General features: G+C 49.8%; 2 protein-coding genes across 7 annotated transcripts in view; one reads left to right on the forward strand and one right to left on the reverse strand.

The window, feature by feature from the left end:
• The first annotated feature begins 170 nt into the window (after positions 1 to 170).
• On the forward strand, positions 171 to 9,977 carry LOC116944864 (torsin-2A-like). Of its 2 annotated transcripts, none has more exons than XM_032958700.2 (7): positions 171 to 849; positions 1,044 to 1,326; positions 2,156 to 2,287; positions 3,897 to 4,171; positions 5,724 to 5,890; positions 7,256 to 7,383; positions 8,179 to 9,977. In XM_032958700.2, the coding sequence occupies exons 2-7, from the start codon at positions 1,071 to 1,073 to the stop codon at positions 8,421 to 8,423; spliced, it is 1,203 nt and encodes a 400-aa protein (XP_032814591.2). In that variant the 5' UTR covers positions 171 to 849; positions 1,044 to 1,070; the 3' UTR covers positions 8,424 to 9,977. The 2 variants fall into 2 exon arrangements, with proteins under 2 accessions (XP_032814591.2, XP_032814592.2); XM_032958701.2 differs by having other exon boundaries at positions 1,047 to 1,326.
• The window catches only part of LOC116944862 (tetratricopeptide repeat protein 16), a 21,876-nt gene continuing 18,796 nt past the window's right edge, over positions 9,602 to 12,681 (reverse strand). For all 5 annotated transcript variants that reach the window (XM_032958696.2, XM_032958693.2, XM_032958697.2 and 2 more), the window contains exons 12-14: positions 11,979 to 12,166; positions 10,762 to 10,891; positions 9,602 to 10,556 (exon numbers count right to left, since the gene is read on the reverse strand). In XM_032958696.2, the coding sequence (XP_032814587.2) occupies positions 10,407 to 10,556; positions 10,762 to 10,891; positions 11,979 to 12,166 (468 nt within the window). In that variant the 3' untranslated portion in view covers positions 9,602 to 10,406. The remainder of the gene's footprint in view (positions 10,557 to 10,761; positions 10,892 to 11,978; positions 12,167 to 12,681) is intronic.

A 12,681-nucleotide genomic window follows, 5' to 3' on the forward strand; every position in this document is an offset into this window, starting at 1 on the left:
AGCCAAGTTGAGAAAATGCTCCGAGACGCGATGCACTTTGAGAGAAAGTTGCAGAAAAACAAGAAACTAGTTTTCTCCCGCGGCGCGACACGCGCGAAAGGTGGTGCGTGAAGTGGCTCCCGCATGACTTAGTTGTCCGTGGCGCTGCCTGATCGCACGGGCGCCGCTAGGACCCCCGAGAGGACCCCTATATCCCAAGCATGCATAGGCGGCCCGATAGTTGCCTACTCGGATTCACTCATTGCTCAATTTGCTCCGCACTCCGGCGCAGTGCAATCACCCTAATTATTTTAAGGCCGATAATAGCACTAGTTCGTCATTGCGCGAAAAGTGTGGGAGGGGAGGGGGACACACACACAAAACACGCGGTAACAGCCGCACTACATTTCTCCGCGGTGTTCTCTAAAGTTGCGGAAGTAAGTTCGGGTGTCAGAGAGCACGTGGGCGTGCCACGAGGTGTTGGCTCTGTCGCTCGCCACCGGACACTTTTCAATCGCCCCCGAATCGCTTCCCTCGCAGTCTCGTTGGTGCCGGCTTCGGTTCCCTGATCCCCGCTGGAATCCCGAAAGAACCCCCCCTCCCCCCCAAAGATCAACGCAAGTTCTGCTCGAGTTTATTTTAAAGCGCGAAAAGCCCGGGGCGTCGTTTTATTGCCCTCCAGCTCCGTGTGGTCTTAATCACGGAAGCCGGGCCGCTTAGCCCCCCTTTTTATTTAGAATCCAAGAAGCCTCCTTCGAAGACCGGACCTCGCACCCACGGAAGGCGGACGACACCAGTAACCTGAGCCCTGAAGCCTGACCTTCGACCACACGGCCCCCTCCGAAGCCAGAACTCCGAAACATTGCACGCGTAAGCCAGCACCCCCTCCCCCCCGAAGCGGAAAACAACAGCAGCAGCAGACGTCGAATCGGATGTCTTCGAGTCCTCCCCGCAAGCCGAAACGAAGGCCCAAAATCGGACCCCGCATCCAGGAGATCGTCGACGGTCCGACGCTCGATTGGGAATTCCAGGACTCCCCATAACTCTCCCCTCCCTCTCCCCAGCAGCAGGAGCATGCTGGGCATGCAGCGATGACTGCTCGCGCGCTGCTGGCGCTGGCGATTTTCCCGTCCCTGTGGAACCCCTCGGCGGGTGGCGAAACGACCCCGGGAGCTCCTCACTCCACGTGGGCCTGGACCGACCCCGCTCTGTGGTCCGGAGCCGTGGCCTCTTGGTTCAATGCCGTGCCCCAGAATGGCGTCGTCTACAGCCGCCTCTACTGCGGGGCGCGGGACTGCGTGGACATGGACGAGAGACGCTGCCAGATTCGCGGACACAACATCACGGGTAATCGATCGCTTACATCACTGGGGGGGGGGGTTGATCGGCCACTACTAACATCGCTTTGTACCGCATCATAGTATGACAGCACCACTGGTAACCTAAGTATATTAGGAGCACAAGCACTGGTATGGTAAGCTAAGCTTGTCATTATCACGAGTAGCTTCCCACGTTACATTTAACTCGTCGTCACATCACGGGTGTGAACCACAAAAGCATGGGTCTCTGATCTATATCATCATCATGATCATCTCCGCACCATGCAATACGTATGTATTATCAGACGCGTTGACTGCGCAACGACTGATAATGCACGCTTTCGTTTGGTAATTATGAACGGGGGGGGGGGGGGTGGAATTGAGAGAACTTTGGCCCACGTGCTTTATCTATAAGCGCAAGCACATTTAGTACGTTGGGTTGTACCTTCCTCTCGACCACACTTATTTAATCTAGCTGTGCAGAGCTTTTGAGTGTTTCCTACCCCGCCCCCCCCGCGTGTGTGGACTTTCTCTGTACATTATTCAGTTTGCTCTTTATTCCATTTGCCTTGCGTATGCCAAGCACTGATGCATAGAATTGGCCCAACATCCTATTTTTCTGGGTAAACCAATGACATTCAATCGTACCCTATTCACCGAATCTTGATACTGTACACACTCATTTCGTGTATTTTAAAGCAAAAGTTGGGACTTTTATAATTCGGTGGGCGTGTGGCCAAATTTGTATTACTGTGTACAGGTTTGGGGTGCGTCCTATAAATCCGGAGAATACGGTAAATCAGTACAGCGTGCTGCATGCTGGCCCACGTGACAAGCCCCCACCTGTAATCTCACAGTCGAGGTCCTGGCGGACAATGAATTGCGAACCTCGCCGTCGGAGACCTACCCCAGCTTCCTGCCGGCACCCAGCCTTCGTACCCTGCTCGGCTGCCTGGACCACGACTGCCGCATCAAGTCCGACCTGCCAGGTGACACGGCTGCTGCCTTCTTCAACAAGTCAAACCGAGCAATGGAGGATGACACATCCCCATCAATACTACACCACCCCCCCCCTCCCACAGCCAGGGGTTATTTCACGTTCCCCCACGGTGACAATTTCAATTTCCTGATGTTTAATAATCCTGAAAGCGTCGACTTCCATCATTTTCAAATGTCTCCAATGTATCGGTGTCTTTAAGGCATCACATTCTCAACCTGTCATCAGCCGTGCTCAATCCTCTGCTGGATGAAGACCTTTCCGAGTTGTCGACATCAGGCGACACGGTGGCGAGATGTTAACTTCCTCGCCTGGCATATGCAGCAGGTGGTGGATTTGATCCCAACCCTGACGCCTGTATATTTGGAGTTTGCATGTTCTCCCCGTAGTCGCGTGGATTTTCCTCTGGGTTTTACTCCATATTTAGAAACCATGCATTTAGAGTATTTGGCTGCTATAAATTTCTACATAAGCGACTTCGTTGGACTACCATTTGTCACCAGGTCACTGCTGAAAAAAGCCATATAGCTCAGTGGGCTTTACTGGTAATAACAACGTTTATCTCCCACCGTCTTGTGATGTAGCAAACCATCTAGCACCTGCAGACAAGTTGAATTCATAGCTCCATCTCGGCGGTGTACGTTCTCTCAGGCTAGCTGCCACTCTGATTTAGCGTTGACCACTGTCCAACATCCCTTCTTTGCGTAGTGTCTTGCGCAAGCTTCACTTGCTCTTCTTAGAACAGTCTCCAGCTATAGGTTGGTTAAAATATTGTATTTGGTTCTTTCCCATCTGAAGAAGCATTTCACATATGGGCCAAATGCACATATTGCTGAAATGGCTGTAGAGAATCAAGATTGCCAGAAGATGGCAGTGGAAGGCAGTGTTCGTATTGTTGTTCAATTATCACATTTTAAAAAATATTTGAGTGTTATTCCCCTCCCTGTGCATGCAGCTCGCCGAGTTGCATTGGCTTCCGGTTGCCGAATGAATACATTATAAGGTCGCACTCATTACAAACCAAGTACTTGTCACTAATGAAGCACAATACCTTGCTGATCTCGTCAAGGAGCATAAACCATCACGCGAACTTCGGTCATCCTCGCAGCGGCTTTTGTTTAGCCATCAAACAAAGACGGTCACTGCATCGCGCGCGTTTCAATGCGCTTCTGCAGCCATCTGGAATGCTCTTCCGATATTAGGAAGCCACTGGAGCTATGCACTTTTAAATCTAGCTTGAAAACTAATTTCTTTCGAACTGCTTTTTGTGTTTAGTTTGTTGTCCTTCCCCCGCACCTCCAATTAGCACGGTTGGCTACGTAGGGTGAGAAAGAAATTCAACATGCATACCTTTTTCCGGGCACTCCAGTTTCCCCTCCATGTCCCCAACGCTCATTCATGGAAATGGCCTAACAACGAACGGTGATGCTGTCATGCCTGCAGCGTGAGCTCCACCGCAGGCCGCACGGGCAGCAGCACCGTGTGCACAAATTAAAATTAGGACCTTAATAAATAAACAGGGCTGCAAAGTGGGGCTCAAGATAAAGAACCAAAAAACAAGAAACCCACTGTGTGACGTTTGTTCGCCTTGCCCGTTTCAGGCCTGCGGCGTGAGCTGCACCGCAGGCTCCATGGGCAGCACCTCGCGCGCAGCTCGCTCGAGAGGGCAGCGTGGCGATTCTCGCTGGCGCGCAGGGACGGCACGAACGTCGGGCCCCGGCTGCTGATGCTGTTCGGTGGCAGCGGCACAGGGAAGTCGCACGCGGCTCGCACCCTCGCTCGGCACCTTTACAGCGACGGCATGAGCAGCCAGTGCGTGCACGCGATAGTGCCCAGCCTGCTGCTCTCGGGGACGGAGGATCGCCACGCACACCGGGTGAGAGGAGCGGTGTTTCGGCACAGGTCGGCTATGGCTAGCAGAGATGCAACGTTTTTACATCGATTCGTCAATTTTATTAAGAGAGGCATAGTGCCGCTGTTTTTAAATACATTGTACTCACCACAGAGAACTGTAGCGACACGACCGCACTCTACGATAGCTGGCGCCCAACTCCGCCACACGCTCTCCCGCATGGCCTTTTTTTTACTTCCGATTCCGTTCCGATGATGTACACATGCGTACACGTACATCATTGGAACGGAATCTGGTTAGAACAAGCATACCGTATGTGTACATTGCAATCTTTTCTTACGTGCCTGATTCGACGCGTGTCATAAACATGAGAATTAATTATGATTCATTGATTCTTACGCAAGCGATACATATACAAAATTTCGCAAGTAATAATAATCTTTACAATATAAATGTGTTGCTACGTCGAAGTGGACTTGGGAACAACTAAAGCCGAGAAACTACCAACGATACAAATTATTTAAGGAATCCTTTACTCACGGTGCACGCAAACGTTATGCAATTGTGTGCATGCTTCCTGGTACTAATTGGTTCACGGAGCAGACAGTTGTACACAGCAGTTAGAAATTGAGAACCATTCTACACAATTACATGGAGTCAAGTGGAAATGCGTCATGCATGGGCCTTCAAAATAACGGAGATGTACAAACGTATGGGAGAGAGAGTGGACACCGACCTTGTGACAAGTGAAACAGAAACATCGGCGCCGTACGTTGGTGTGTGTTGTATCCATAGGGGGCTGCCAGCGGGGGATGGGGGGGCAAGGGTGGGGGCAGGGGGTGGATAGCAGGAATACAGGAGGAGGTCGGTGCTCCCCATAATTGTGTTTTGAGTCAAAGGTCGAAGCGACGAGCGACCACGTGCAGCGCAACCGAGACAGTGAAAGTTGAACGAGAGGGACTTAATTCTCGCGTGGAATGGTGACGTTTATTCTAATTGCTATGGGGCAGAATCGCTGTTACATTCCAAACAGTAAGTATTTGTGGGGTGTTTGTCCCCCAAGATAATTAGGTAATTGTATTTTGTCAACATTTAAATCGATTACCACGAACACGGGAGCCAAACTTGTCAACACGTGCCAGTTAATCACACTCCCTGTTAATGTACAAATAAATACATGCCTGTGTAACACCGCATGTAAACAACATCAGCCACTGTTTTTCATCGTTGGCACGTGGAATTTCCCTTGTAATTGCCCACGAGATTCGTCAAAAGTAATTATCATTACCCACCCACGAGTAGATTATTTTAAAAGATAATCCTCAAAAATGTCTTGTCATTTAATTTACTAACAGAAACTGAATATGCCCGTACTATTTTATTTCACGGAAATATATCGAGTCCTCAACACGGGTGGAGTACGTTCACAGGAATAGTAGCCATGGACGTTAGCAATAGAAGAGTGATAAGGGGACAACTGATCGCCTGTGAGTGTGTGTCGAGTGTGAATCGGCGAGTGCTCGATCGTCAGACCTCAGTGCAGTGATGTGGAATTCTATCTTCTCCCATGCTACAGGAAAGACTTGAGACTCTGCTGTTGGAGGGGGTGCAAGTCTGCGAACATTCGCTCTTCATCGTGGACTCGGTGGAGGAGCTGTCTGTGGGGCTGTTGGACGATCTGCTGTTGCACATTCTGGATACCCCACAGAGCGCCTACAAAAAGGCCTTGTTCATCTTCATAAGGTTCGTTCGTTTCTCAGTCCCCTTGTCCTGGTGAGGGTCGCGGCGGCAGCATGTTGAGTATGGTGGTCCACACCTCCCTTTCCCTGGCGACAGACTCTAGCTCTTCTCTGGGGAATTCCCAGACATTGCCAGGCCAGCCGAGCGACATAGTCCTGTCAACGTGTCCTGGGCCGGCCTCGGGGTTTTCGCCAAGTGGGACGTGCCCAGTAGAGTTCCAGGGGGAATCTACCGGGTGGGGGGGGGCATCCTTACCAGGTGCCTGAACCACCTCAACTGGCTCCTCTCGATCCGGAGGAGCAGCGGCTCGACTCTGAGGCTCCCCCCATATTACCGAGGTCCTGACCCGATCACGGGACAGTGAGCCCGGCAACCCTGCGGAGAAACCTCATTTCGGCCCTTGGTACCCGCAATCTACTTCATAAGGTTTGAAGTTGAAATCGTCTCTCTCTCGTTGCTTGTCCTCACTTCTGAAAATGGATGACTAAATGACCATAATATATCCGTTTAATGTATCTGTTACTTAATGTTGTAATTTTACTCTGATCAGTCCAACAATAGTATGCCAGAGCTGACTTGAGCTGCAGGGAATTTAATATTAAACTTTGATGGAACGTTAATTTATATTTGTGCAATATTTTACATTTTTCGCTTGACAGTTTTATTTTTTTCCTGATTTATTTTTTCTTCATTGTTTTACTTTTGGCATTTTGGTGACTCGGTCTCTCTCGCAAACTACTCTACCTTGGTCTCTCAAGTTCTCTCACCTGGTGAAACAAATTGAACTTGCAACTTGTAAAAGGGCTGTTAAAATAATCGCATGTGTTAGCAATTTATTTTTGGGGTGCCGCGGTGGCGAGATGTTAACTACCTCGACTGGTGTACAGGAGGTCATGGGTTTGATCCCGACCCTGAAGCCTGCTGTATATTTGGAGTTTGCGTGTTCTCCCCGTGGTTGTGTGGATTCTTCTCCGGGTCCTACGGTTTTTCCCTTCACATTTAGAAAAACAAGTTTTTGGCTGCTGTAAATTTACACGTGATAAGCCATTTCATTGGGTTATAATTTGTGACCAGATTGCTTCTGAAAAAGAGCGATATAGCTCAGTGGGCATTACCTGGTGAAATATAAAATTGTTCAGTTAAATAGTTTATTTTTCATAACAGGGAGATGTTTTGGGGTTAGATCGCGTAAATATAAACGTGTTGTTAAACCCGCCACCACCCAACACAGCCAATTAGTAAGGTTTGTCACGTTAACAAAACATGCCAATTCGTTACTCGTTCAGTGGTGTGTTGGAGAGTTAAACCCACAACATTTACAACTAAACGTTGTGGTTTGAATTTTTTTGTACGTTTGGCTGTGTGCAGCAGTAACATCGGGACGTCGTTGATTAATACGCGGACACTGGAGGTGCTGCAGAGTGGAAGGGGCCGTGCGGAGATAACGATGGAAGAGCTGCCGGACAAACTAAGGCAGACGATGCGACAGCACCTCGGTAAATGGCGTGTCGTGCGTGTCGTGCGTGCGTGGCCCTTCAGTCCACTGCTGGATGTGGCACAACATTAACGCGTGGACAACTTGCCACCTCTGCGGTGAACACTGCCTTGGAGGAGGAAATATATGGGGCCGTGATTTGGCGGGCGGCGGTGGCACGTTTCACCGCTCGATGCGGAGGTTTGCGGTTAGAGCCCCACTGGCACATTATTAACCGTAAGAATATACGCGCCGTCCACTTCACAGTGGACGTTAAAGATTCCGTGACGTTCAAAAAAGTGTAACGTCAATTTATGTTTGCGCAATATTTATGATATTTTTTTTTTACCCGGTGACGTCAATTCGATTGCCGTTCACGATTCGCAGTCGGCGGTGAGATGGTGCCTGAACCAGTCCTGACATCCCCCCTTCATCAGTCGGAACTGACCGGCGCGGTGAACTCAAACACATCTTGTCGAGGAGCATAGACCATCATTACGTGAACTCCGGCCATCCTCACAGCAGTGGCTTCCGGCAAACCGTCTGGAACTGTCTTCCTTACGATGTTAGGAAGCCACTGGGAGCCATGCACATTTAAATCAAGATTGGAAACTAATTTTTTTAGAACAGTTTTTTCTGTTTTAGTTTCTTGTCCTTCCCCTGCAACTCCGATTAGCACAGTTGGCTACGTACGGTGCGGAAGAAATTAAATATACATGCATGTACACACATCGCGATGCTCATCTTTAAAACACCGGCCTGGGATTTCCGCTGCCCTGCGAGTCTTGACGGGGGTCGTCGCTTCCGCTTGCAACAGGTGACGACGCGAAGAGCTTGCCGCTGCTCCGGCTCGTGACGCCGGTGGTCTTCCTGCCGCTGGAGCCGCGTCACGTGCAGCTGTGCGTGTGCGACGAGTTCCTGGCGCGCGGGCGTCACCCGAGTCCCGACCTCGTGTGGCGCCTCGCCTCCTCGCTCGCCTACTGGCCGCAGGGCGAGGGCCTCCTCGCCGTCGCCGGCTGTAAGCACGTGGCCCAGCGGGCGGCGCTGTTCATGCACCAATGACCCCACCCCACCACTCCCCGCCTCGTCGCTGTTACCTCTTCTCCAACAACTTCATCGACTGATGTTGCTGTTGTTGCTTAGTCAATCTCTTTGACCGGTCGAGAGCTCCGCGACGGACGATGAGTGTTCTGCAAATCAGGATTGGGATTTTAAACTGGGGCTAAATGACCCCCATCGCCGCTACTTCACGTCACTGATTCTCCGTTCAACCAAAGGCACGCACCGTAAAGATGAAAAACAAGTGTAAGCAGCAATAGGACTCTTCGATCGTAACGGTCGCACTGTCAGAGTAGACTCGTCACCACCGGGAACGGCAGCTCAAAAAATAAATCTCTCTCCTGCCACCATCGCTGTTACTCTGCAGCGCCTTCAACCAGTCGAGAACTCGGAAGAGCAACGCGTGTTCTGCAAGTTGGATGCAGGACGTGGGATTTGAACTTGGGTGAAATTGCATGTGCATTGCATCGCTACGACACAGTGTCTCCAATTCTCTGATGAACCAACACTTTGTGAAGACGAACAACTGGAGCAGAGAAAATAGCATTCAGAACACCCGAGGTGTTCGAATAAAATTTGCTCTTGACTGATTAATTACTGTGATCTACCAGTGGCAGAGCTGCATAACTCTATGGAGAAAGTCTCACTGCTGCTGTTATGGCTATGAGCACTCTAAAGTTGAAAGGTACATCTCTTTCATTGAGGCTTGAATGTTTTTGGTAAATCGCATGCTAAAACTTGAATCAATCACTGTGATTACTTGGTGCATAAGGGTATCGTAGTTTATACACTTGCAATGCAACAAGACGCCTCTGTGGCAAGATGTTAACTACCTCGCCTGGTTATACAGGAAGTCGTGGGTTCGACGCCTGCTGTATATTTGGAGTTTGCATGTCGTGTGGATTTTTCTCCGCGTCCCTCCGCTTTTTCCTTCCACATTTAGAAATATGTGTTTAGAGTATTTGGCTGCTATAAATTTCCACAAGCCAGTTCTTTGAGCGATCATTTGTGGCCAGGTCTCTTTTGAAAAAGCTTTATAGCTCAATGGGCCTTACCTGGTAAAGTAAAATGTTTAATAGTTTAGTTTTTAGTTTAAAGGCAAGTTAATATACTTTAATGGAAAGTTGATGTTTCTGGTTAACTTGAAAGCGATGGGTAACAATGAATTTGAGGAAATGATATCTTTCGCGTACATTTATTCATTGTAATACCATAGAAGGATAAAAACAAATGAAATAACAATCCGTTTCGCAACAAATTGCTAGATAAAATTGCTCTAATTTGTTTCGACAGTTCTTGAAAGTCTGTGGGATAGCCTCTTGGTGAGAATTGCCATTGTTTCATCAGCTGTTCTGCTTACCCTTGCATGGCCAGAGAGGAAGTGGTCAGTGGCCCAGAGGTCTGGGTCAGAGCGCCGCTAGGATTCTGAGTTCGATTCCATGAAACCGCCTGTGATTAAACATGGGTACTTGATTCAAATGAATTGATGGTTTCAGGCTGGGTACGTATGATTCCACACCAACCACAATAAAGATCACACTACGTTTGGACCTGCAATTTTGGTGAAATGCCTCTTGAGAATTAAAGATTGGTTTAGCTGTTGTACAATGAACGCTGCTATTTTGCACAACAGGTGGGACAGTCCTGTCCCACTGCTGTGTCGAACTGTTGAGGTCACCTGCAGGGATCTCACAGGGAGCTCTTTGGTGTCCACTTCCGTGGGCCTTTCTGTAACAGGAAGAGTCGCACTGCTCTCCGACAGATCTGAATAGTATGACGCCAATGGCACGAAGGTACAATTTGAAAAGAAAAAGTGTTTTGTTGTACCGTGTGTTGAACGGCCTGCCGTTTCGCTCCACCACCTGGGAGCTTCATCAGGAACAGTTGCGAGAATGCATCGGTGAGCTATACGGCACGAGCGCGAAAAATTGAACACGGCAACAACAAAAAATCGTCCTACACTTTGAGTTAAGTGAGGCCTGGCCTTCAGCGGTGCTGGCTGAAGGTCCTCCACATGTACGGCCGGTCGGTGCCGCTCGCTTGCGTGCCGCTTGCTTCATGCACGACCCTCAGTCTCGGCACCGCGGGGCTCAGAGATGCTCTCACCATCAGCGCTCTTCTTACGTCCACATCTGCCTGCAAAGGATGGCGATCCCCAAGTTGATTGATTACAATTTAAAACGGCTCAACAGCCGAACACGGTGAAAGTTTGCGCGAATATATATTTTTTGTATACCGTGTCCATGCAATACCTGCATCTCTCAACTGCGTACGAAAAAACAGCAATAAGAAAAACCAAAGCTCGTGATGCAATGTGAAAAAAAGATCCCCGTAAAAATACCTTTTTCTTCTCCGCCATCAGTTTGCGGATTAGGCGAGAGTCCGGAACGCGGGAGGTGACGCCGTTTGTGGCGTCGCCCGTGCCAGGCAGTTGGAATGTTTGGGGAGTTCCTTCCCCCGTTGTTAAACCGCTGACAACGACAGGAAAAGATGTAACGCGATGCAAGCTGCTCTGTAGCTTAACACTGGAGATGTACAGCGGGAGAGTTGTTTTGTAAACCCGTTTCCCCGGACTGAATGTCATTTTTCCCCCACTCAAAAAAAAATACACTGCTCTGACCCAAAGCCAACAATTTATACACGTACAGGCCTTTTGCCAATCTACCGTCGGTCATGGGGGTTATTTGACCATACTTTACCGCACTGGTGAAGGCTGAAGGAGCATGTATGTGAGAGCGTGGGAGTGCAGTCGAACAATTCATTTTGCTGTACTGCCCTCTGCTGACAAACCACATAGCACAGCCTTCTGACGAGCCTTGCTATGCTCGGCGGTCGCCCACCCCAAGCACAGCCCGGGGACTCAACTTCTGAGACCACCGAGCGCATTGTGATGGCGAAATGTTAACTACCTCGCCTGGTATACAGGAGGGCGTGGGTTCGACCCCGAACCCTGACGCCTGCTGTCTGTAGAGTTTGTATGTTCTCCCTTTGGTCACGTGGATTTTTATCCAGGTCCTCCGGTTTTTCCCTGCACATTTATAAGTAACATCACGCGTTTTAGGTTATTCGGCTGCTATAAATTTCCACGTGATGATGATACGCTATCATTGTGATTGCCAGGTCGCTTCTGAAAAAGAGCTATATTGCTCAGTGGGCCTTACCTGTAAGAGGTTTTTGGGTTCGATCGCGTAAATACAAATGTGTCGTCAAATCCGCCACCAACTGACACAGCCAATTAGTAAGGTTTGTCACGTAAACAAAACACTCCAATCCGTTAGTAGTACAGCACACCGGTGCGTTGGACTTTTAAACCACAACATTTACAATCCGAGTACAATATTGGTCGCATACGCGTTAAACTGACGGGCCTTACCTGGTAAAATTAAAAAAAAAATCTTTATTACGCGTGGGTTTGGTCATCCGTGCCACCGTACGTACAACAAGATCCACTCGCTGCCGACCGACCACATTCAGGATGGCTTATGAGACGCTGTGTTGGTAGGAGAATGGGATTGGTGGGGGGGGGGGAGTTGTTCGGTCGCTGTGAGTTGCATTTACGTGCGATGGCCGCGTGGTGGCGCCAATGCTCTGTCCGTGCTATCGCCCGGGCCAGCTGCTTCTCGTGCAGGGGACCTCGCGGTAGCTGCAGTGGCTGCTGCTGCTGCGGCGGCGGCGCGAGCGAACTCGCTCGCCATGACGTCGCCCACCGACTTGCCCGGAAAGAGCTGACTCAGCATGGGCAGTACCTAGCGGGGACCCGGTCGGTGCGAGGACAATCATCCACTCTGGTTTATTCGGGGAGGTGGGGGAATGGGCAAGACCTGGCGGTTCATCATGTCAGTAAAATCGACTTTACACAGAGAGAAAAAAAAACTAACATTCATTCATAAGGCTGTGGCCTTGTAAAGTATATAAACGGGTGACGTTTCGGGCAATGACCCTGGCGGCCACCTTACGGCTCGGTGACGAACGCAGGTCCTCCGTGCAATCCACCGACCCTTGTACTCCGCGGGAGTGGATTCCTGGATACGCGGCGCTGCTAATTTTGGTGCGGCCGTCGTTAACTTCTCACGTTAATGCGTTGCACGTCGCTGTGGAACGTTGCGTTTTGTTAATGAGCCAGCAGATTTGTTTTCCCTTAACGAGCAAAACAACGTCGCTCGTTACTCTTCCGTGCGCGCGCGCGCGCGTGTGTACGGACGCAAATAAGCAAACGACGAAATGCGTTACCTCGAGGGTGGGAGAACGCTTTTCCTCCCAT

This window comes from Petromyzon marinus, chromosome 22, assembly GCF_048934315.1.
Source record: "Petromyzon marinus isolate PM22_M1 ecotype Great Lakes invasive population chromosome 22, UKy_Petmar_22M1.pri1.0, whole genome shotgun sequence".
Classification (NCBI taxonomy): Eukaryota; Metazoa; Chordata; class Hyperoartia; order Petromyzontiformes; family Petromyzontidae; genus Petromyzon; species Petromyzon marinus.